The 25,759-nt window shown below is 35.1% G+C and overlaps 1 protein-coding gene across 1 annotated transcript in view; it reads right to left on the reverse strand.

Annotated features, from left to right (window-relative positions):
* LRRK2 (leucine rich repeat kinase 2) overlaps positions 1 to 25,759 on the reverse strand; it is a 133,229-nt gene that overhangs the window by 77,142 nt on the left and 30,328 nt on the right. The window contains 8 exon segments of the mRNA XM_047740921.1: positions 380 to 498; positions 3,412 to 3,600; positions 7,075 to 7,333; positions 12,615 to 12,785; positions 12,860 to 12,988; positions 17,387 to 17,526; positions 17,676 to 17,820; positions 22,803 to 22,915. Coding sequence (XP_047596877.1) covers positions 380 to 498; positions 3,412 to 3,600; positions 7,075 to 7,333; positions 12,615 to 12,785; positions 12,860 to 12,988; positions 17,387 to 17,526; positions 17,676 to 17,820; positions 22,803 to 22,915 — 1,265 coding nt within the window.

Raw genomic sequence — 25,759 nt, forward strand, 5'->3', positions numbered from 1 at the left:
TCACTGTAAGATTTCTAGTTAAAATACTCAGGGGACTAGCCACATCATAAGGCATAGATCTACCCTGGGATCCATACAAATGGAGCTCTGAAGAGAAAAAAGAAAAAAAGATAAAATCATTTTGAAGTATACTTAGTACACATATGGCCCAAACATGCTCAAAAAATGAGCATAAGCAAGAGTATTTAGAACGGATTATACATACATATATGTATGTGTGTGTATACACACACACACACACACACACACATAATCTATATATAAAGTTTTCTTATACTAGGGAATTTCTGCACCAGTAGCTCCTAGCTTTGGCACATAATTTCAGTTATCAAGAGACTATCAGTAACAAAACACATAATATAATGACAATTTAACTTACCAATGAGTTGGAATGCCTTTGCAAATTTGGTGAGCAACGTTGCAAGGCACGATCTCGGTAAAATTCTCCTACACTAATTGAATTGGATTTTCTTTTCACAAGAAATGAGCCTTCACTTCCTATTTTTAAATGACAAAATAAAGGCAAATAAAAAATGTTGACTCAATCATAAGATGCTAGTATCATAGTACAATAATCATAAAAGGTTAAACATATATTCATTGATGGAAATTGCTCAATTACCACTGTAACATCTTTAAAATAGAAATAATAAACTATGTTGGCTTTTCATTTTCAAAATTCAGCTACATTTTTCTTCATTTATAAATATTTATTGAATGGCTGTCCTAGACTAGATACTGAACAAGTGCTGAATAAAGATAAGCAGGAAAAACAATCCATGCCTGATATGAGTTCATAGTATAGTAGGAAAAAAACAAGTAAAAAAATAGTTATGTTATAATAAATACATGTGTGTGTACAGGAAGCAAAGAAAGTTTATACTTAAGCAAAGAAAGTTTATACACAAATTTGGAGCACTGGGTGGCTCAGTCGGTTAAACATCTGCCTTAGGCTTAAGCCATGAACCCAGAGTCCTGGGATCAAGCCCCACATCAGGCTCCCTGCTCAGTGGGGAGTCTGCTTCTCTCTCTCTCTCTCTCTCTCTCTGTCCCTCCCCCCATTTGTGCTCTCTTGCTCTCTCTCTCTCTCAAATAAATAAATCTTTGAAAAAAGAAAGCTTATATACAAATCTGATCGATGTCATTCTTTTGTTTCTTTGATCTGCTCTCAGAAAATTTTTGTTTAAATTTATTGAAATATTGGAATCACACTAAATTATCTCACATTCAGGAATCTTGAGAACACCTCTATTTAAATTCCACATTATGTTATCTCATTTATGGAATGACATTAGAATGAAACAATGAGTTTAGTTGGCATAAGCCTCTTGAGAGAGAAAAGAACTTCTTTTAAATTCATGGATTTAAAGAAAATAAGGATCAATAAACAAATTATATTATTAAGGATAAATAATTTGGAGACATCACTGAAAAATTATGAGATTATAAATTCTACCACTCTCTATCTTACAAACATAAAGAATTAATTTTAAGTATCAAAACAAATTTAAAAATCTATATATCTAAAAGTCAACTTTATAATATTCTATATAAATCTTAAAATTGATAAAAAGACTTCCACTTGGTTCACTATTAAAACTTAATTTATCTTATACCTTTAATTATTTTATGCTTAAACATCTTAATAAAATAGACTTCACAGTTTAATTACATTTTTATCTTATAACTATTACAATTTCATAATTATCCTATTTTATGTCTGTGTATATTGTGTTAGCATATTGTTTATAGAAGCAACAAAGGCATTTTATAATTATTTTTATGTCAGCATTTCTAATGTTTCCTTTATTTAAAAATACTGAAAGTGGTGCCTGGGTGGCATAGTTGGTGGAGTGTCCAAGTCTTGATATTGGCTCAAGTCATGATCTCAAGGTTCTGAGATCAAGTCCTGTGTCAGGCTCCACACTAAGCATGGAGTCTGCTTGAGATTCTCTCTCCTTCACTCCCTGCCCCTCCTGCTCATGCTCTCTTTCTGCCTTCAGCTTAGGTCATGATCCCAGGGTCTTGGGATCAAGCCCTGCATCAGGCTCTCTGCTCCAAAGGGAGCCTGCTTCCTCCTCTCTCTCTGCCTACCTCTCTGCCTACTTGTGACCTCTGTCTGTCAAATAAATAAATAAAATCTTTAAAAATAAATTACAATCCATTATGTTTGTACATCTAGTAGTAGAGCTCCACAACACGCAAAGCATGAACGAATAAAAGAATTAACAAATCCATGACTACAGTTTCAACACTTCTTTGCCAAATACAACAGGTAAAGAGAAAAATTAGTAAAGATATAGAAGACCTAAGAAACACAACCAGTTTGACCTAATTGACCCAACAATTGCCAAATACATATTCTTTTAAGTTAAACAAAGAACATTCACCAACATAGACCAACTACTTTGAAAAACAGCCAGAAAAAAAAGAAAAACAGCCAGACACAGATGAGAACATACTATATCATCTTATTCATATAAAACTTAAGAAAATACTAATTTAATCTATAATGACAGAAAGCAGATCAGTGTTTGCCAGGGATCAAGGATCAGGGCATTTTTGAAAAGGTATAAAGGAAATTTTCTAGATGACAGGAATGTTGCATAATTTAATAGTGGTGATGATTACATGGATGTCTAAATTTTTCAAAACCCATGAAAACACACGCTTAAAATGGGTGCATTTTATTTTATATTAATTATATCTGAATAAAGTTGGTTTTAAAACGTACTTGGGCCAGAGATTTGGGGATTCAGGGAGAACACTTACTGTTGCTCTCTCAAATACCTTTATCTCTTACCCAAAGTTTTCATTCCTACTATGTTATTTAAAAAGCAACTCACCCCATTTTTACCAAACTGCTTGTATTAACTATGTCAGTTCTATCACTGTCATTATATATATTGCCATGACAACTTTTTAAGTTATTTCAAGGTGTTATTAAAATATTAATATTATTTTAATCCTTCTAAAGGTAAAATGTATCCTATTTCAGAAGCACTCTCCCAGACACTTTACATACAATTTCTCTAACTCTTATAAATAATCCTGGAAGGTTGGCAATACCATCTTTAATAAGGGTAAGGGGCTTACACAAGCCACAAAAGGATCTTGTCAATGATGGAACATGGAATCCAATTCTAGTCTGAGTCAGAGTGCTTTCACTACATTAGTCACCATTCACTGATAATGATCAGTATTATAACACTTAGGAAATGCAGAGATACATTTTCTTGATAGGCAAAACCTTAACTGGAATTAGTGAGCATTAACCACTTCTGATAATGAACACATTTTTCCTCAAGTTTTCCAAATAAATTAAATCAGGTTTTTGTCTCCGTTTCTATTGTTCAATACCAGTGTGTCAATGTTTGAGAACATAAAGGGAATTTTTTTTATAATAAATACCTTCACTATCCAGGTCATCACTTTGACCAAAAACACTGTCCACATAGGAGTCCGGAATGAAGGTCCATTCATCAAATTTATCAAGTACTCCTTCAGGAAAGTTCCCATTGCTGCCTGAGGCTGCCCCTTCTTCCAAAGAACTTTTCATCTGATATCTGAGCACCATTCTTGCTAGGGTGGATCCTATATCTACAATAAAAAGATAGACCAGTCACTTAGAAATCAAGAAACATAAACATAGATCACACCAAAGTTCCTTATGTATCTTCATGCTTCTAGAGAATTTTTTACACATTTCTTCTTTAAAAAAATATTTATTTTTTTATTTCAGAGAGAGAGTGAGCACAGGGAGGGGTTGGCAGAGGGAGAGAATCTCAAGCAGACTTCCCACTGAGCACGAAGCCCAACACAGGGCTCGATCCCATGACCAAGAGATCATGACCTGAGCTTAAATCAAGAGCTGGACGCTTAATGGACTGAGCCACCAAGGCAGCCATATACTTATTTCTCACTTTATAACCATGATATTACATAAGAAGCAGGCAGTGAATTTAAATTTTTTAGAAATCATAAAAAATTTACTCAAAGCTTTGGTGTAGTAACAAAACTGAATATTTATGAAACTACAGGAAAGAGCCTGGGCTTTGAAACCTGACAGACCAGTGCTCAAATAACAGTAATAGCAGTTGCAAGTTACATAGACTCCCTGAGTGTCAGTATCTTCACTTGGGAAGTGAAGACGACAACATAAGATTATGAAAAAGATTAAAGTAAATGATGCAGGGGCACCTGGGTGGCTCAGTCGGTTAAGTGTGTCTGCCTTTGGCTCAGGTCATGATCCCAAAGTCCTAGGATCAAGCCCCACATGCCCAGTGAAGAGCCTGCTTCTCCCTCTCCTCCCTACTCTTGCTCTCTCTCGCTCTCTCTCTCTCCCTCAAATAAATAAATAAAATCTTTTAAAATAAAATAAAATAATAAAATAAAAATAGAGGAAATGATGCATATAAAATGTTTAGCACAATGCTTAGAACATAGAAAATGCTCAATAAATTATATTCTTGTTTATAAACCATTTGCTAAGTGATTCATTCCACTGGGAAATTTGGTGGAATTTTAAAGTTAATATCCTTCTATTTTATTATATTTTATATTGTGTTCTATTATGAAGAAATAAGCTTGCCAAGTCCTCATTGTGCTACATATAGCTTGGCAATTTCTTCAAATACATGTGTATGTGACTCGGTCAAGTAGTAGCTGAAAAATGTTTTAAAGCTATGAATCCAAAATGTTCTTTACTCAGTTGAGCTGCCAATATAATTATGGCTATGCTCTCCAATGAATCAAATGACATTATTGTATTTTTTTAATTAGGAGAGACTTAACAAAGGTAAAAAAAAAATCATGCATAACAAAGGGAATACAATGGATGGTAAATCTCCCTTCATCCTTTTGCAGGGGGCCTATAATCTCTCTCCATCAGAACTCAGAGATTCAAGTAAGCAGGTTGTTGGCAGGAGACATCTTGAAGTGATGGAACATGGGATCAAATCATTTTTCATTAGTTTCCAAGGTCCGCAGAGGTAACCAGGGAATGAATTTCTGGAGTTTTTCTTCTGACATAAGTCTTTTCATTTTCAAACATTTATGACTACCATATCTCAACTGTGTTTTTGCAAACATCAGTATACTAAAATTGCTGTCCTTTGCTTTTTTATTTTTTTTACTTAATAATACTCTACATCTGAACATTTTGATTTGCTAGATGTTTTTCCCCCAACATTTGCAAAGCATCCTATTGCATGAATGTACCATGATTGATTCAAATACTTCCTTTTGATGAATATTTGGGATTTTTTCTCATAATTTCTTGCTATTATAAGCAATATTTTAATGTGAATCCTTGTACATGACTTTTTGTGTACATTAAGAATGCCTTTATCATGGATTTCTATCCATATATAACTGGGCAAAAAAGTATGGATGTGCACTTAAAATATTAATGGATATTACCAGATTGTCATTAAAAGAGGATAATTTAAATTTATAGGAATATTGTGTGGAATGTCTATTTCCATGTATGCTTATCAACATAATTTATTATCAAGTTTTGAATTTTGCCAATATTTTAAATATTTAGAGCACCTAATATGTGCAAAGTACTAGCACAGATGCTAAAGTTACAACAATGGAAAAAATTGACATTGACTTTGTGATGCATGTAATTTATCAAAAGGTAGATCATAAAAAGAAAAAATACAATTGTACGATGTGATAAGTGCTGGTACACGTAAGAAACAAGGAGCTACAGAGCGTGGAGGTGGATCTTCCACCAGACTTCACATGGGCAGGAATGTTTTCTTATAAAAAGTGAGGTGGTGTTGAGGCAAAAAGAACGAAGAGACAGGCAAGTGAGAGAGAAGGTAAGGGAATTAAGCAGCTAGAGTACCAGTGGGAAAATCCTGGAAATAAGAGTACATGACGCATTTAAGAAACTTAGGCAAATTCAGCCTCACTGAATCTTTTAGGGCCCACAAGAATGTTTGAGACCTGGAATTTGTAGAGGCACCAATAAGCATAGAAGATTACTTTCCTCCAGCAGCATTCAGCTACCCTAGGGAAGGGAAGGAAGGAAGCAGACTGTTGGAGTGAACAGGAATAAGGTTTTACCAGGTAAATGCATCAGGAAAATGACAGTAAAGCAAACATGCTATTAGCCAGATAGTCCTTAAGGTGAAGAGTTGTAGAATACGACCACTGTTGGGAAGGAAGTGGGCATGGGGGAGTAAGTTGTCAAAGGCAAAGCAGAGAGCTCTCAACTTTTAGAAACACAGTTAGTATGAATGACTGTCATCCGAAATGATAGAAATATTAATGGAGGATGATGTTAACTTGTCATCAACATACTTAATATATATTAACTTGAAAATATAAAAAAAATACATCCTTAATTGAAATATTAAAAAACTGAAAGCTAAATATGTTAACATGAAAATGCAAATATATATATGTATATGTTTCTACATATACATTTTGATGCATATTATATGTAAGCATATAAAAAAAATCTAGTAAGTAAATCTACATTGATTGCCTATAAGGGATAAAATAATTACTGTTATTTTCTTCCTTACAGCTTTTGTGTTTTGCTATTCTTAGAATGAGCCTGGGTTACTTTTATAATAAAAAAGAAAATATATCTGGGGTGCCTGGGTGATTCAGTCAGGTAAGCATCTGCCTTCAGCTCAGGTCATGATCCCAGGGTTCTGGGATTGAGCCCCACATCAGGCTCTCTGCTCAGCGGGGAGTCTGCCTGTCCCTCTCCATCTGCTTCTCCCCCAGCTCATGCTCTCTTTCTCTCTCAAGTAAATTAAATCTTTAAAAATAATAAAAATAAAATAAAATATATATTTTTTTAAAAAGCAACTGCTCAGAAAGATCCCACTGTTTGGCTCTATCTTATAAAAGATGTATTTGCTAAGTCATAAAGAATTAAATATAATATCGCTTTACAGCATTTCATGACCAAAAAGAACAATATCCAAACCTTCACAATATTCTTGGCTTAAGTTGTACCAAACTGAAATAAACAAAAAGATCAGTGACTTAAAAAAAAATACTAACAAAAAAAAAAGAGTTGGACAAAATCTTCCTGTTAATACTTACTTGTTTCTTTTCTTAAATTAGATGTCTTATCTGGAAATAAAGGACCAAGCCATGAAGGTTCAATTTTTCCTATACAAAATCCTCCAAGGCAAATGCTATTATTGGCCAGATCCAGAGCAAGTCTTCTTAAGAGTAAGCTAATGATCTGGCTGTCACCTTTCCCAATGCTTATCGCCAGCGCCTTCCGAACATCTTGTTCACGGGAACCACCATTCAGTAGCAGTTCCACCAATTTGGGACTGCTGGCTTTCTCACATACCTAGTAAACAAAAAAGGAAGGTAAACATATTAAAGGCCCTTATTTCTTCCTTTTGGTAGACTAGTAAATTGAATTTTGTGTGATTTTTCTCTACACCCTCACATTTAGATAGAAACAAAATAAGGCAAAACTCATCCTTGAAATAGATTAGGAAAATAAAAGAAGATTAGTGCCACAAACATCAGAGTAGCATCAGCCAAATAACCTGCCACGGGAGAGTAAGTTACCATGAGAGAAGCCACATGATATGGAGGAAAAAGTTCATAACACTTGAAGTCAGAAGCCCACTGCTCTACCAATTATACATATTGCTTATACCTTCTGGATTCCTGTTTACCCCTTGAAGGACAGCTGGGAAACTAGTACCATTCACAGTAAAGGCTACTGCCCTGCCTTCATTCATGATATAGAATAACTAAATGAGAATACGAACATTACAAAACTTGTTAATGCTACATACAAAGGACAGTCATCTCTGATTTCTGGTTTCCAGGACAAGAATCTGAACTTCTACAAAGAAATTTCTTGTCTCTCAGTTTTCTACCTTCCCCTAAATACGGTTTTCAGAGTACATGCTCCAGGTAGCTTAGCATGGTAGGTGCTACAAAAACCACAGTGACCGTAGTGAGCAGAGGGAAGACTTAGCAATCTGTAACATACTAGCCTATGCAGAACAGCTTCAGAAAGGTGAAGGAACATGATGCGCTATCAACTAGAAGATCAAAGTAATAGATGACAGAAATATTATATGTCAGGTACTGTGCTGAAGTCTGTGTACACTTGATTTCTAATTCTTATTAAAAATCCTATGCCGGGGTGCCTGGGTGGCTCAGTGGGTTAAAGCCTCTGCCTTCGGCTCAGGTCATGATCTCAGGGTCCTGGGATCAAGCCCCACATCGGGCTCTCTGCTCGGCAGGGAGCCTGATTCCTCCTCTCTCTCTCTGCCTGCCTCTCTGCCTGCTTGTGATCTCTGTCTGTCAAATAAATAAATAAAATCTTTTTTAAAAATCCTATGCCATAAAAACTATTATCCCCATTTTAAAGATGAGTATTTAAAAAAGATAAATGATTTGGGACGCCTGGGTGGCTCAGTTGGTTAAGCGGCTGCCTTCGGCTCAGGTCATGATCCCAGCGTCCTGGGATCGAGTCCCGCGTCGGGCTCCTTGCTCCGCAGGGAGCCTGCTTCTCCCTCTACCACTCTGTCTGCCTGTGCTCACTCTCTCTCTGACTCTCTCTCTGACAAATAAATAAATAAAATCTTTAAAAATTATTTATAAATTATTTATAAATAAATAAATAAGTAAATAAATAAATAAAAAAGATAATTGATGATAATTGATGATTTGTCCAAACCCTTACAGGGAGTCAACAAGAGGCCTGGATTTGAAGCCAAATCTGCTCACTCCAAATCCTGTGCTCCTTTCACTACCCAAAATTAAGGATTAAAAAAAGAAAAGAAAAGAAGACCCTAAGATCCAAGGTAGCAGATCAGGGGAAGGACATTGGGGGAAATTCCTGAATTCTCTAGAATTTAAGTATGTCAAAGGAGTTGAGGGGCGTATTCTGTGGTTCAAAGACAAAATTACTGCCCACCAGTCTCCAGGTTACCCACCTTCTCAACCCATTCTCCTCAGAGTCACCAGGGTGCTCTTTTACTTTATATATGATCAAGTCACTGTCCTGTTCAGAAATCTTCTAAACCCCTCTGCTCCAAGACATTCCCCAAACACAACATACAATTTTTTAAACCTCATTATTTTCATTTACACTATTTCTAGGGCTCTCAATGTCTAACTCCGCTCTTCATTGAGCCAAAAATGTTAATTCTTGAAGTAACAGCTTCATCAGCTCTTGCACCTAAGTCCTTGCTACCAAGTTCCCAAGCTCTCTTCCTCCTTCAGCCTCCCATCACTTTTGTTTAACACAGCACTTAGCACACTAAACCAAACATGCCTATTGGTTTTAAAACTAGAATGAAAAGCTTGGATGCTACTGTAATTCAATTTGTACCTCTGTAGCCTAGTATAATACCTAGGAAATATATAGGGACACCTGGGTGGCTCAGTGAGTTAGATGTCTGCCATCTGCTCAGGTCATGATCCCAGGGTCCTGGGATGGAGTCCCATGTCTGGCTCCCTGCTCAGGGGGAAGCCTGCTTCTCCCTCTGCCTGCTGCTCCCCCTGCTGTGCTCTCAATCTCTCTGACAAATAAATAAATAAAATATTTAAAAAAATACCTAGGATATATATTTAATTTAATTAGCAAATTACTAAAATCCTCTTTAAAAGTCCACAGGAAATTTAAAAGGAAGGATGGGGGGGCGCCTGGGTGGCTCAGTGGGTTAAGCCGCTGCCTTCGGCTGAGGTCATGATCTCGGAGTCCTGGGATCGAGCCCCACATCGGGCTCTCTGCTCTCTCGGGGAGCCTGCTTCCTCCTCTCTCTCTGCCTGCCTCTCTGCCTGCTTGTGATCTCTCTGTCAAATAAAAAAAAAAAATCTTTAAAAAAAAAAAAAAAAAAAGGAAGGATGGGAAGAAAAAAGAGGGAGGGAGGTAGAAGGGAGGGACAAAGGGCCAGAAAACTCAAATGCAAATGCCTCTCTGTAGCCCAGCAAATTTTTACGTCTTACTGCCTACCTTATATTAAGATGATTTATGTTTTATCCTCTCTCCTCTCCCAAGAGAAATAAACCTCTCTCCTTTCCACACCTAGAAATAAACCATCCTGAAATAGGAAACCCCTTGTATATTTTTGACTACTTATCTAGCACAGGGCTCTCCACCAAGAAGTTCCTCAAGCATTTTTAAGGAGTACTTTTCTTGAGGGCCCAAAAGATCCAAGCTGACTCTAGGTATACAGTGCCCTGAAGAGAGAGATATATAAGAAAGTGTATCAGATTAAAAAAAAATTATGAAAGTAATTTCAACTCCATGAGAAGAAAAAAATACTGCTCAGAACTACAGTTTTACATTTAAATAATAATGGAGATAATTCAGAATATAATCATAGATTATCAGAAGTATAATTGACGATCCTTTGCAATCTTCTCTCTCATCTTCAAATTTATAAATAATGCAGCTGATAATCAAAGCCAAATATTTCACACTAGCCTTTAAGAATAAATGAACAACTCCCCCTCCTTCCCTACTACCACCACCGCTATCATAAATCTATGATGTAGACAAGAGATGAAAACAAGCACATGGAAGGCAGATTTTCCATCACCTACCAGGAGAATGTCCTTAGGCAAGTTACTTAACCTTTCTGTGCCTCATTTCCTTACCTGTAAAATAGGAATAATACTAGAACCCATTTCTAAGGTTGTTATAAGGGCTAAATTGTATAAAGGATTCAGAGCAGTGCCCAGGGGGTAATCAAGACAACAGTGTTTGTTATTATTTTTACATGGTAGTTCTTCCCACCATGATTTGATGATTTTCATCTTTGGATCCCTATTCATGCATTTGATTGGCCCAGTACCAATCTTCCATAATCTTCTATAGGAATCATGTATATTGCATGATTAAATTCCCCTCAGAAAGCCTAAGCCTAATAGATTCACTCCATCTTTGCTCTGAACAGACCTTAATTATACAGCATTGGTACACAAATAGTGTTGACTACCTTATTTTACACTATAAATAATGTTATGTTCAATCCATCCACAAAAATCTATGTTCAATCTATCCATAAAAATTAATCAATATTTATTATTTTGTAGATACAAATAATCTCTGGCAACTTAGATAAATTCTTTAAATTTAATACACCCAGAGATGTAAAGATCTGATTTTGTTTAAAAAGATAATAACTAAATGCATGAAGTCCAAAGAATATGTGAAGAAGAATAAAATAAAAAGCTTCTGTAGAAAAATTTGGATAGCTTGAGAGAAGAGTTTGAAGCATTTCCAGTGGGAATATAAAATTTTTGCACTCAAGTGCTTTTAGGTATTGTTTCCCTAACAAAAAATGTGAAGGGGAAGTTTATTTTCAGTTCTTTGCCATATCCCCCATATCCCAGTAACATTAAGCAATGATCTGCAGATCACATGAAAGATACACAATAAAAGTGTATTACATTATTGAAGGAAATAATTTAATTACCTTTAATAATAGGGAAGCAACTAGTTTTAAGGTGAATTTTGCAAATGAAATTTGAATAAATTTAAGTAATATGATTATTTGGTCTTAATGTACAAATTAGTTATGCATGAAAATAACTTACGTGTTCAGTTTCTTTTTATGCAGAGTGCTAATTAGTACTAACTTAGTGTGTAGTTGACGAATTGAATCCATAGGCAAGTGGAAAATTAAATAAAGTAAAGCTTTAAAGTAAATTATTGGAAATTATAGTATTCTATTGGTCATTTAATAATGTATATTAAATCCCTACATAATTCATGTGTTAGAAATATGATTACATTTCTAGAAAATACACATGGTGTTATCTGAATGCTATTATAAACTAAAATTTCTACAATGGAGAACTTGAGATAACACATAATGCACTTCAACACTGACTAAATACGTCCTGTATATAAAGCCATGAGTTAGCTATTCTAGATGATACAGAGATGAACATTGTCTATTTCTACTTTCATATAACTCACAAAATATAAAGAGGTGTACATAAATTTTCATAGACTTACAGAAGTAAATATTTTTTATGGAGGCCAACAGTACAGGGCAGGCTTTATTAGGGAAGGAAAATTTGGGTTAGATTTTGAAGGAAAAGGAGAACAATTAGAGAGATGTGTTTGCACAGTGCATGAGGGAAGAGAGGGAAGGAAGGCAGGACCACAGTGCTACATGACCACAGGGGTGGCCAATGGCAGAGGATGTCCATGGGAACAGCATCCCCAAAAGTGTACAGTATACTGCCTACATGGCCACACGCAGTAGCCCTAAGGACAGAATTTTCTAGCAGAGAAACTGAAAACAGAGAGAAAATGGCTGAAAGATGATCAAAACAAATCCAGATGCTGTGTGGAGTGTGCCTGGAGAACAATTTGCAGAGAGACACATAATAAGAGACACATTTGGAAAGTTATTTATTCACATAACAAGGTAGGCAAACAAGTAAAATGAAGGTTTCGACTGCATATACCTCAAGGACGTTCTTGCCTCTGAAATTCTGTGAATCTAAACTCCCACCGCAAATCACAAGCAATTGTGCAATTAACTGGCAAATTCTGTAGTAAAGAATAATAGGATGTAAGGAAGAACTGTACAGTGGTAGAGTCTAATAACAGGAAACACAAAAGTCAGGCCTTGAGTATTTACCTGACAAATTAAAGACGTTGCCTCCTTTGTTCCATTGGCGTCCGCTCCCAACAGAAGCAAGCATTCAACCATGATACTGTTATTCTGATCGCATGCTCTCTCTAGCAGCACACTTTTTAACTCGTCATCCATAACTAGTTTTGCAAAACACTTGCAACAAAGGTTTAGAAACTAAAAAGAATGGAAATGAGGATTAGAGTTAGCTAAATACATAACAGTTAGCATATAGGTGTAAAACACTGTACCTGTTGATCCTTTTGTTCCATGATACTAGAAGACATCTGATGGAATATCACGGAATCAAAGGAATGATGCACCAGCAGGTTGGAAAAAGACACTGACAATTCCAGTATTGCCAAGATTGTCTGAAATCCCTGAAAGTGTGACCAAAATAATAGGCAATAATAAATAATAAGCAATTCTAGGCCAAAAGAATCAATAAATAATATAAAACAGTTTCTATATGATACTTAACTAAGTAGATGTATTTATTGGGTTTGTACTTAAAAGCTGTAAACCTTGAAACAATCCTATAAACATTGCTCTCTCATTGCTCTCTCATTGCTAAGAAATATAGCAGGCACATAGAGAATAAAATGCCAGGTAATAAACCATTGTCTAGCAAAGCAAAAAAAAATACCTAATGCATTAAAAGTTGGCTTTTAAAGATTCCTGTCGAAGCCATACTTACAGGATGAAAGCCAGATATTAATTAATATTAGAATAGCTGAATCGGCAGGGTATACACCCAAACTGGCAGTAAACTCTATTTTTTATTACAAGATTACAGATTAGTTTCTCTAGATAGACCAGTATTTCCCCCTTTCTTCTGTGCTGTGCTGCATGTGTGTTTGTGTGTGTGGATGTGCTTTCTTCTGAAATTTCAACCCCAAGCAGACAAATGTGTGCTCCTAGATTTCATTCATGTTAAGTATACTTGAGAAAAGCTCTAAAGGCATTCTGAAGTTTAATCCTTATAGCAAATTATTTATAAAGAACTAGTCAGTCACACCATTACTTTTTAGAATGACCTCTAACATATTCCTAAGAGTTGTCTAGGCTCTCCACTCATGAGATATTCTAAGGAAATAATGAAATTATGAGTTTACTATTATTTAACTTGGGTAAACTCGAAAAGATAAATTGAAATTTCAAAATTTTTATTATTTCTCAATATAATATATTAATGGCATTGTCTAAATAATGCAATTATTTTGAGCTTTTAAGATGCTGAATTTCTACAAATATTTACTAACATTTAGATAAGAGAAGTAGTCTTAATTTATGCACATCTGAGAGCATGAGGTCCACCTACCACTAGAGGTCCCTGCAAATTCAAATGAATGCACCAGCAAAGCAAGTAATACAAATGTGCAAAGGCACATAATTCAAAATAAAAACTTATAAACACTGAACTGGCCAAATAAAATATTTTGGCAGGCGAAATTCAGCACACTGATCAACAGTTCACAATCTCTACTATAGAAATCCTAAGATTTACACCTGTATGAATTAATACCGAGTAAACTGAGAGCTCTGTACCTGTACAAATTTATTTCCTTTCTCTAGGATTACTTTTAATCAGTTCTGGCTTGGCTTTAATCATCCTAGGCTGAGGCACATTATAAAAAGCAGATTTATAAAACAAAATTATTGTTTTTAATATAAGTATGTGTGTGTTCAGTTCTTTATAATTAAAATCTTTACATACATTATCCCATTTACTAATAATGTCTGAATGGAGGACAGAGCCTACACATTTTTATTCCTGGTCAATTCTGCCATTTATGAAAATATTTGTTGAGTGTGATTTATGAAAGCTGCAAACTCCATTACTAAAAAAAAAAAAAAAAAAAAAAAAAACCCACACACAACCAAAGCAGAAACTCTTAAAGAGACTACTTGTTTTGCTAACTTTAGGGGGAAAAAAAGTCAGCAAAGTGGATATGGAAGGAACCTACCTCAACATAATAAAAGGCTTACATAACATATCTACAGCTAACATCATACTCAATGGTGAAAAGCTAGAAGCTTTTCCTCTAAGATCAGGAACAGGAGAAGACGCCCATTTTCACCACTTTTAAAAGTCCTAGTCACAGCAATTAGGCAAGAAAAAGAAATAAAAGGTATCCACGTTTGGATGAAAAGGAAGAAGTTGAAAAGGAAGAAGTTAAACTGTCACTATTTGCAGATACTATAAGAAGAAAACCTTAAAGACACCACCAAAAACTATCTGAACTATTAAATGAAATGAATTCAGTAAAGTTGTAGGATACAGAATTAATATACAGAAATTGGTTTTATGACTATACACAAATCATGAGCTTTCAGGAAGAGTAATTAAGAAATCAATCCTATTTATCACTGTATCAAAAGAAATAAAATACCTAAAGATAAATTTAACCAAAGAGGTAAAAGACCTGTACACTGAAAACTATAAAACATTGGTTAAAGAAATTGAAGACAGCACAAATAAATGGAAAGATACATGATGCCCATGGGTTGAAACAATCAATAGTATCAAAATATTCATACTACTCTAAGCAACCTACAGCTTTAATGCAATCCCCATCAAAATATCAATAGCATTTTTCACAGAAGTAGAACAAATAACTCTAAAACTTCTGTAGAACCATAGAAAACCCCAAATAGCCAAAGCACTCTTCAGAGAGAAAAATTAAGTTGGAGGTATCATGCTCCCTGATTTTAAACTATGCTACAAAGCTACAGTAATCAAAACAGTATGGTACTGGCATGAAAGCAGACACATAAGGCAATGATATGGAATAGAGAGCCCAGAAATAAACCCATACATATATGATCAATTAAGCCAAGAATGTACAATGGGGAAAAGACAGTCTCTTCAATGAACGGCATTGGGAAAACTAGACCAGCTACATGCAAAACAATAAAACTGGACTACTATCTTACACCACATACAAAAATTAAATCAAAATAGATTAAAGACTTGAATGAAAGAACTGAAACCACAAAACTCCTTAAAGAAAACACAGGCAGTAAAGTCTTCGGCATTTGTCTCAGCAATATTTCTTTTGGACTATACTCCTCAGGGAAAGGCAATAAAAGCTAAAATAAGCAAATGAGACTACATCAAACTAAAAAGATTTTGCACAGCTAAGGAAGCCACCAGCATAATGAAAATGCAATCTAATGAAATGGGAGAAGGTATCTGTAAACCATACATCCAATAAGGGGTTTGTGTCCAAAATATATAAAGAATGTATACAACGTAATGCCAAAAAACCAAACAACCCAATTTAAAAAATGAGTAGAGGATTTGAATAGACATTTTTCCAAAGAAGACATACAGATGGTCAACAGACACATGAGAAGATGCTCAACATCACTCAGCAAACAGGTAAAAGGCAAATCAAAACCACAATAACCACCTCATGCATGTCAGACTGGCTATTATAAAAAAGACAAAAAATAAGAAGTGTTGTCAGGATGTGGAAAAAAGGGACTCCTCGTACACTGTTGATGGGGATGGAAATTAGAGCAGCCACTTTAGAAAACAGTATGGAGTTTCCTCAAAAAAATTAAAGATACAATACCATATGATCCAGCAATTCCACTTCAAGGTATTTACCCAAAGAAAATGAAAACACCAGTTCAAAGAGATATATGCACCTGTATGTTCCCTGCTGCATTATTTTCACTAGCCAAGATATGGAAAACACATAAGTGTCCATTGATAGAGGAATGGATAAAGAAGATGTGATACACACACACACACACACACACACAACTGGATATTACTCAACCATTAAAAAGGAATGAAATCTTGCCATTTTCAACAATGCAGATTGACCTAGAAGATATTATGCTAAATGGAACAACTCTAACAGAAAAAGAAAAATACCATATAATTTCACTTATATTTAGAACCTAAAAAACAAAACAAATGAACAAAAAAGATGCAAAACAGAAACAGAGGCAAAGATACAAGAAACAAACTTCTGGTTAGCAGAGTGGGGAGGGGTTGAGGGGCAGGCAAAATAGTGAAGGTACAAACTTCCAGTTATAAAATAAATAAGTCATGGGGATATTATGTAGAGCATAGGGAATATAGTCCATAATTTTGTAATAACTTTGTATGGTAACTATATTTAACACGGAGATCATTTTGTAATATATAAAAATATTGAATCACTATGATGTATGCCTGAAATTAATGGATTAATGGCATTTTATATGTTAATATACTTCAATAAAAATAGATACATGATAGAAAAAAAAGATCTGAGCCAATTTATTTCTTAATCTCCTCTATCTTTCATTCCTTATAAGGAACAGCTATTATGTATTACATGTGAAATTTTGCTTGATGCAAAATGTTTAAAACATTTCACTGCAAGAAAGAAAATCAAGGAGAAAAATTATTAGAGGTAAGTAGCCCACAACAAAACACTGAGAATGACAAACTTTGGAACAATTATAACTTCTATTATCTAAAATCTAAGCAAATAAAGCTCAGCTGGCTGGAATTTCTTTAGGACATTCTCTGCCCTTTCATGAAAAAGACAAATGGCAAATAAACATACTGATTTTAGAGATTTAATAACGAAACACAAGATATTTAGTGATTCAATCCAATTCTCTTCACCTTCTATAATTAAAATACTACAAAATGATAAATGGTTTTTAATTAACTAGAATATCTCCATTAATGCAAAATGGGAATTGTACTAAATGCTCTGAAAGAGAAATCTTCGTAAAATCCCATACTCCCTTCAAGACAATGCACATACTTTAATCTGTACTTCAGCCATATCCTTAAATCGTTGTAAACTGGAAACCAGAATTTTTGCCAGCAGATGCCCAGTTCCTATGCATAAATTCTTCTTTGTAATCAAGCATCCTATAAGACTTAATCCCAGACATTGAATCTCTAAAAAATAAATAAATAAATAAAGGTAGAAAAAAATAAAATTAATTGTCTTAAATCTCAAAACTGAAAAAAAAAAAATTAAAGACATTCAACCAACAGCCAAGGCCTATAAAAATCTGTCCTAAATCCTGAGTTCAAATGGTACCGACCTTGGTCATCGGGATACATCTGCAGCGTGTGAAGCACAGAATCAATAGCACCTTCCAAGGATAATACTTCTAGCGCATCAGGGGAATGTGCTATAGAAGAAATCACTTTCAACCCACACTTCTGAATCCCAGGATTTCCAATGAACTAAAACCAAAAGGACAATTAATATTTGCTATTTAAAATAAGTTCTTAAGGGGCGCCTCCGTGGTTCAGTCGTTAAGCTTCTGCCTTCAGCTCAGGTCTTGATCCCAGGATCCTGGGATCGAGCCCCACATCTGGCTCCCTGCTCAGTGGGAGCCTGCTTCTCCCTCTGCCTGCCCACTATCCCTGCTTGTGAGCTTGTTCTCTCTCTCTCTCTCTCTCTCTCTCTCTCTAATAAATAAATAAATAAAATCTTTTAAAAAATAAAATAAAATGAGTTCTTAATACTTACCTTAGTTAAAGCCAGCTACAGGCTGATAAAATATAAACTAGGTAGTCTACATAAAGACTATTTCCCTTGATTTTTGCCTTGTATTACTACTTTTTAGTTACTATTAAGGATAAGAGCTACCATTTTAATGCTTACTGAGTATCTGTTCTGTACTAAGTATTTTACGTGCATTTTCTTTTCACAAGAATTTTAAATCCATACCGATAACATTCCTGTTATAAACTGAGTTTACTGAGGGTTAAAGGGCTTGAGTATTCCTAAAATCACACAGATTATACATGACTGAGATGAGACCAAATTAGGGATGTTCAATCCCACCACCTACGTACTTAACCAGCAAAATACAATGCTGACTCTCACCATAGAAAATAGTAATTGAGAATTTGCTCTTTAAGTGTTTTATGTGCCAAATCTCATTTACTACCCCTCAGCAGCCTATGTAATAGGTTCACCAAATTTTAAAGATGCAGGAACAAGAAGAACTCAAGTCACATAGCTAACATGTATGAGGTCTAGGACATGAATATAAATGTCTCCCCTTAAAAGTTTAGGAGTCATAAAAAAGGGGGGTCCAAGAGGTTCATTTCTACCTCTTCCACTTCTTAAAATCAACTGCTCTGGATGATTTGACATTATTTACAGGTATTCTAATAGAGGACACTTCCTTTTTATTTTTTTTTCCAGACTATCCTACTCATTGACTGAGGAGAAACAGTCAATACACCTTCCAACAATGGGCAACCACAATCACACCTTCCCTCTTTCAAAGTCTGTGACATATAGCTAACTCTGACATGGGACGGGTCAGCTCTGCTTTTCCACAGTGCTTTACAAACTTTTGCCATGCTGTGAATGCCCAGCTTTCCATTCAAAAATTGCAATAAAGTGTGTAAACCTGGCGATTCGCAGACCTGTACCCCTGGGGATAAAAATATATGTTTATAAAGCTGTAAAAAAAAAAAAAGAAAAAAAAAAGAAAGGATGAATACCCAAGTTTTGTAGCAACATGGACGGGACTGGAAGAGATTATGCTGAGTGAAATAAGTCAAGCAGAGAGAGTCAATTATCATATGGTTTCACTTATGTGTGGAGCATAACAAATAGCATGGAGGAGAAGGGGAGATGGAGAGGAGAAGGGAGTTGAGGGAAATTGGAAGGGGAGGTGAACCATGAGAGACTATGGACTCTGAAAAACGATCTGAGAATTTTGAAGGGGTGGGGGGTTGGAGGTTGGGGGCACCAGGTGGTGGGTATTGTAGAGGGCACGGATTGCATGGAGCACTGGGTGTGGTGCAAAAATAATGAATACTGTTATGCTGAAAAAATAAAAAATTAATAAAAAAAAATTGCAATATTATCCTTCACAGGACTTCTGCTTTCACAGACACTAGTTCCACCGCAGCTCTACTCCAAATCTCTGACTGACACCACCATGGGGACACGACAGAGTTAAGCTTCAAGTCAACCTCAAGTTCTGCTATAGCTTCTTCATCTAAAACCAACTACCCTCCAATCTTTCTCATTTCCAAGTCAAGAAACAGACTTTCATTCTTTTCCAATCTTATCCTCCAATGCCTCTCACCTGTCCTCATTCAGCATTTTTTTTTTTTTTGTATAGGGTGTGGGAGGTTTTTTTTGTATAGGGTTCTCATTCTGTGCCTTTCTCCTCCACCCCCTAATTGCTCAGCTTGGACATCCTATTATTTCAACAACACACTCCTATCCTTGCCTCCCTTTGCACTTTTTCCTGTCATTATTGTCATCTTACCAACTCCCTGGGTAGTAATTTGGAGCAAGTTAAATTTAGGTTTAAATTTTGCCTCTTAGTTCCACTTTAAAAAACTAATAGTTCCATTTTCGTTCCACTAAAAATGAATGAAATAACATTTACTCAGAAGTGGCATTTACTCAGAAGGTATTATTCAAGAAATACAAAGAAGTTCAAAGTGGTTCAAAGTGAAACTGGAGGGATGGCTCATGTCTGTCTCAGCTTCCTCACCTCCCACCAATCTTAATAAAGCAGTGTTGTTATGGGGATGAAATGAGAGGACTCACTGTCCTTGCAATAAACCCCAAGTGATGGCCACAGTTCACGCCTTGGGCTAAACACCCTCCTCAAAGATGAAAAATTCCTAACTGGGAGAGAGAGTGTCCCTTAATTGGCCTTCCCTTCCATCAAGCTACCATTTCTCCTCCATTTCTAAACTTATTAATAGAAACATCTATACCCACTTCCTCTATATTCTCATCACCCCTTAATTTCATATAATCAGACTTCTGTCTTAACCAAAGAAAAAAGTCCTTTAACAATTGAATTGCTGTTTTTTCCTCCTCTGATTTCCACGAAATGGCACATCCCTAATTATTCTCAAACTTTAAAACCATTCATTGGACCATCTTCTTTACAATCTCTTCTTTCAATGTCAAACTTTGTCCAAAGTTCTTTTTTTTTAAGATGTTATTAATTTATTTGACAGACAGAGATCACAAGTAGTCAGAGAGGCAGGCAGAGAGAGAGGAGGAAGCAGGCTCCCTGCTGAGCAGAGAGCCCGGCAGGGCTCAATCCCAGGACCCTGGTATCATGACCTGAGCTGAAGGCAGAGGCTTTAACCCACTGACCCACCCAGGTGCCCCCAAAGTTCTTTTTTTAAATCCCTTCTATCCATGGATGGGACTTTATACACAAATGCATTTCATGTCACCGTAACAGCAATAGTAACAACCATAACAATAATGCCAAAATCCATGTAGCACTTGCTATGTGCCAGACATTCTTTTAAGCCATATATATATACTCATTTAATTCTCCCAATGCTATAATGTAGAAACACTATTATTAGCCCTATGCTATTGATGAAAAAAAATCGAGACACAGAAAACCTTAAGCAGATAACTCAAAAACCAATTTTAAACTCTCTTAAGCTCTAGCTAAGCCCACATTACTCTTTGCTTGACACCAGTCATCTTAAACTCAGATGTTGAAAGTTAAAAGTTTATTATCAGGACGGCTCAGTCGGTTAAGCATCTGCCTTCAGCTCTGGTCATGATCCCTGAATCCTGGGATCACTGGAGACCTGCATCAGGTTCCTGCTCAGTGGGGAACCTGTTTCTCCCACTACTTATGTGCTCTCTCTTTCTTTCAGACAGATAAAAAAGAAATAGAAGGAGGAAGGAAGGAAGGAAGGAAGGAAGGAAGGAAGGAAGGAAGGAAGGAAGGGAGAGAAAGGAAGGAAGGACAAATGAAAGTCACTGTTTAGTGAGATGCTGTGTCATTATTCAGTTGCTGTAATGAGGGGGGTGGAAAAAGGGAGGAGGCAGCAGATTTCTCAACAACTTCTGGGACTAATTAGCAAAAAGAAAGTAAGACCTGAGAGCTGAGTGATTTCTCAGCATCATGGTATTTACAGGTAGAGCTGGGTCTCTTGACTCCTGACTCCTTCTACCCTATCACACTCCTATTCAATAACTTCGGAAAAGATGGGCTCTCTAGGATCACAGTTATCTATAAGGCTGTTCTGGTACATCTTGCTTCTCACCAACACATACCATGAATAAAATTAACTGTTCCCTCCTCTACATTCCTAGAATACTGTCCATAAAGCTAATATAGCTCATGAGTCCCAATGCAGAATAAGTGGTTTATGCATAGCCATTTTCCCCTGCCCCAAATGAGAGTCCAGATAGAAGGTTACAAAACATGTTCGCTTTTGTCTTCCAAATGCCCAACACAGTTCCTTCCACCTACTGATTCTGATCAAATATTTCTGGAATTGAATTCAACCCATTATATTGCTATACTCAAAAATCATATTAAGATTTCAGTACAAATGACTAAAATATATCATAGATAATTACATTATAAATTCAATTTAAATTGAATTTTTAAAGGAGATCTCTCTGCAGGCTATTCTAACTGTGACATTTTTCAAAGTACAATGAATCATGAGAAATCATTTCCATTAACTACTTTGACTACTCTCTTCCTTCCATGAAAACATTAACTCTAATCATTCTTTACATCTTTACTCTTACATCTTTCTTAAAGACCAATTCATCTCACAATAAACTTCCAAACCTCCTTAATTCCATCAATACCTATTGCATTCCACAATATAAATTTAATTCCCCTCTTTTTTCACACTTAGCATGAATGTCGATTATAGTCATTATATTATTGCAAATGTATAGATATGTAAATAACTAAAAATGGGAAGAAACCATGCACACTGAACCATTTCAGAGTTTATCTCTGAAGAGAGTAATGAAAGTAAGCCCATGTAATCAAAGATGACTTCAACATTGTGCCATGTGTGTCTTCATGGACTGAACTTTCTACACCTGAAAAGAAAGATAAGCAGCTAAAAGAAAGAAAATAGCAGCCATAGTTCCTATCAGTCTTAGCTGAACATCTAGCTCTTTAGTTCTTTTGATTGAGTAGACTGGAGTGGATTTATGTTACTAGCCATCTAAAGAACCTGTCCAAGTCTGTAGTCAAGAATACACTTCCCTTAATGGAATGAAACGTCTCTTCACCCCCTACATCCCTACTGGCATCTTATGTTTCCACCCACATAACTTCCTCCTATCATAGTAAACAGAAGGTGGAAAACTTAAGTGAAAACAGCCCTTCCATATCCCCATATTTCATATTCTAGTTAATGGTACAAAGGCAGAAAACCTACATTGTACATACCTTGTTCAAAGCTGCTAGGACTAGTTTATGAATATCATTCTTTAAACACTGTTTTTTAACCATATTTAACTTATGTTGATATTCAGTATCTTCTCCAGATTCTTCTGGCATCCCTAAATAAATAAATGAATAAATAAATAAATTCTCATAAAGATTGTCACTTCATAGAAATGATCATAATTAACTTAACAATACATACCCATGTTGTACTTTTTCCTAATGCATAGAAAAGAATGTTTCTTATCAAAGAAACAACCCTTATCTTTAAGAAATTTATAAAAACAACTTATCATTGAATATAAAATAAATACAGTATACGTGGATGTTTCCTGAATTTTGGGATAATTGGGTGATGGGCATTAAGGAGGGCACTTAATATAATGAGCACTATACTGGCAACTGATGAATCACTAAATGTTACCTCTGAAACCAATAAGAAAATCTTTTTTATTAAATAAAAAAGAAAATTAAGCAAATAAATAACTAGCAAGAAGTTACTATGTGGAGAAATTTTTCAATTTCTTTTTTGCAAACAATATCTTTTTTGTATGAATAGGCTGTACTCATCAGATGTTGAAAGATTTTTATGCAACAATGGACCACTTGAGAGAAGCTCCGTTATTTGGACTGCAACAGAAAAAGGTCAGATGTGAAATGCAGACATAAAAGAACAGCTGGACCAACAGCAAAAAGAAAAAAGATTTTAGTTTCAGCATTATGATGGTAAGGAGCACGTAGTTTTGTTAAAAGTGCTCTAAGGCTATATAGTAGTATTAAGTTACTTAAAGGAAACATATTCCTTATTAAGCTACATGGTAACAAAACTACTCTAAAACTTGAAAAGACAGGAAGTCAAAAAATATTGGTTATATAATAGAGTACATAATACAATTATTATGAATGAATGATGTCTCCAAAACCTGACTATAGAAATAGTGATTAATAAACAATTCTTATAATCTTTCATTTTAATAATTTGTACTAACACGAACTATAAACTGGCTCCATATATAGGTTTCCATTTACCTAACAAAAAAAACTTGAAGGCTACCTACATGCTGGAGGTGTTGCTACACGTTGGGAATTCCACAATGAATAACGAAGGCTGGATGGATCTCCACCCTCCTAGAGCTTTCAGTCCTCATTTTAAAATGTATTCAAACAGGCTCAGACATTCACTACAGCTGTATGACCTTGGGCAAGTCCCTTAAACTCTCTGTGTCTCATTTTCAGTAACTGAGCCCACATTAATTTCTGAAATTGCCCATTATATCTCCCAAGCAGACATAACCACTAAGAGCAGGCATGCTGAGTAGTAAGTAAAAACGTCATCACATGGAATGAGTCTCAATAAACATCCTTCTTACAATAAGACCAAATGAACATTACCATAAATTTCATCTCTGGTCTTTGCTATAGCACTTGAGTTTCTAATGTCCATAGCAAATATAATTTCCTTTCCACGTGATAGTCCTTTAAACTGTATGTACTGCAAACTTTTTGAGGACACAATCCAGAGCCTAATCATCTCCAGATCAACAAGAGTTTCAAACATAGTGCTTTAGATGTAACAGCTGTTCAATATATGCTTGTTGCAAAAACGAGTATTTAAAAGTGCCTACTCTGGAGTCGGGCTGCATAGGTTGAATCTCCGTTATATGAGTTGTGACCTTAAAATCTCTCCATCTCAATGCCTCAGTTTCATCATCTGTAAAATGGCACCCACATACAAAGCAGTATCTGCCTTATGGGTTGCTGTGAGAATTTTAAAAGTTTATATACATAAAGCACTTTGAATAATGACTGACACATTTTAATTCCTCCAAGTTGTTAAATTTTATTGTTATTAACTACAAATGAATGGGCTATATTATAATTTTCATATCATCCTAAATCATCTCCAGATTAAATAAATCCAGTTTCTCTAATTGTTCTCCTGGAGGTGGTTTTATACTCACAATTACCTTCCTCTATACACTTCCCAATTTGTACAAGTTCCTTCTTAAATAATTTTACATTGTATGTGCTATGGTGAGGGTTGTAAAGTGTGTAGACCTAACAATTCACAGACCTGTACCCCTGGGTCTAATAATACATTATATGTTAATAAAAAATTAAAAATAATTTTACATTATTTCCTCTAGAACTAATAAAAGTCAAGAAAAAACAGTGAAATCATATTTTATTAAAATAACTGTACATTTATTGTTATTTTACTAAAGCCAGAGTCCATTACTCCAGTAACTTATTGTTAATAAAAAAGAGAAGTTGAAAAGTACTAGATTGAAAGAAACTTAAGAGACATAACACCATACGCCATATGTGAACCTAAATTGGATACTGATAACTTTGCTATAATATATACCTTTGTTACAACTAAGAATATCTGAATATGATCTAGTTAATAAATGAATTTAGATATTATAAGCACCTACCTCACCCATTCCATGTTCAAACCAGAATCATAATCAACCTCAAAACTATTGGGGTACTGATACTATAATTACTCATTGATATACAAAATGGTAAGATTTAGTATGGTATAGTATGGGATAGCATGGTGTGGTATGGTAATATAGTATGGTAGCATAGAATAAAGTACATGATTAATAATAAAGAAATGTATTTATATACTGGTATGTTTCTAAATGAATCATTTGAGATGTATTTCCATACAAGAAATATAATCCTAAACTTATAAAATTATTTTCAAGGGTACTTGTTTAATACATCTAAGCATTATTATAAAAAACATCATTTATCATTTAAATACATCATTTCAAATATCTAAAGATTACTGACTATCAGTATTATTTCAGGGTCAATCTAAGAACAATAGAAGAAATATTACATTCAAAATTTGCTTTTGAACTGAGAGAGCATTATTTTATTAATTAACAGATTTGGTTCTGAATGTCTTGTGCTTATTTTTAGAACTCGAATCCACCCTCAGAAGA

The sequence above is a fragment of the Lutra lutra genome, chromosome 8 (assembly GCF_902655055.1).
Source record: "Lutra lutra chromosome 8, mLutLut1.2, whole genome shotgun sequence".
In the NCBI taxonomy this organism is placed as follows: domain Eukaryota; kingdom Metazoa; phylum Chordata; class Mammalia; order Carnivora; family Mustelidae; genus Lutra; species Lutra lutra.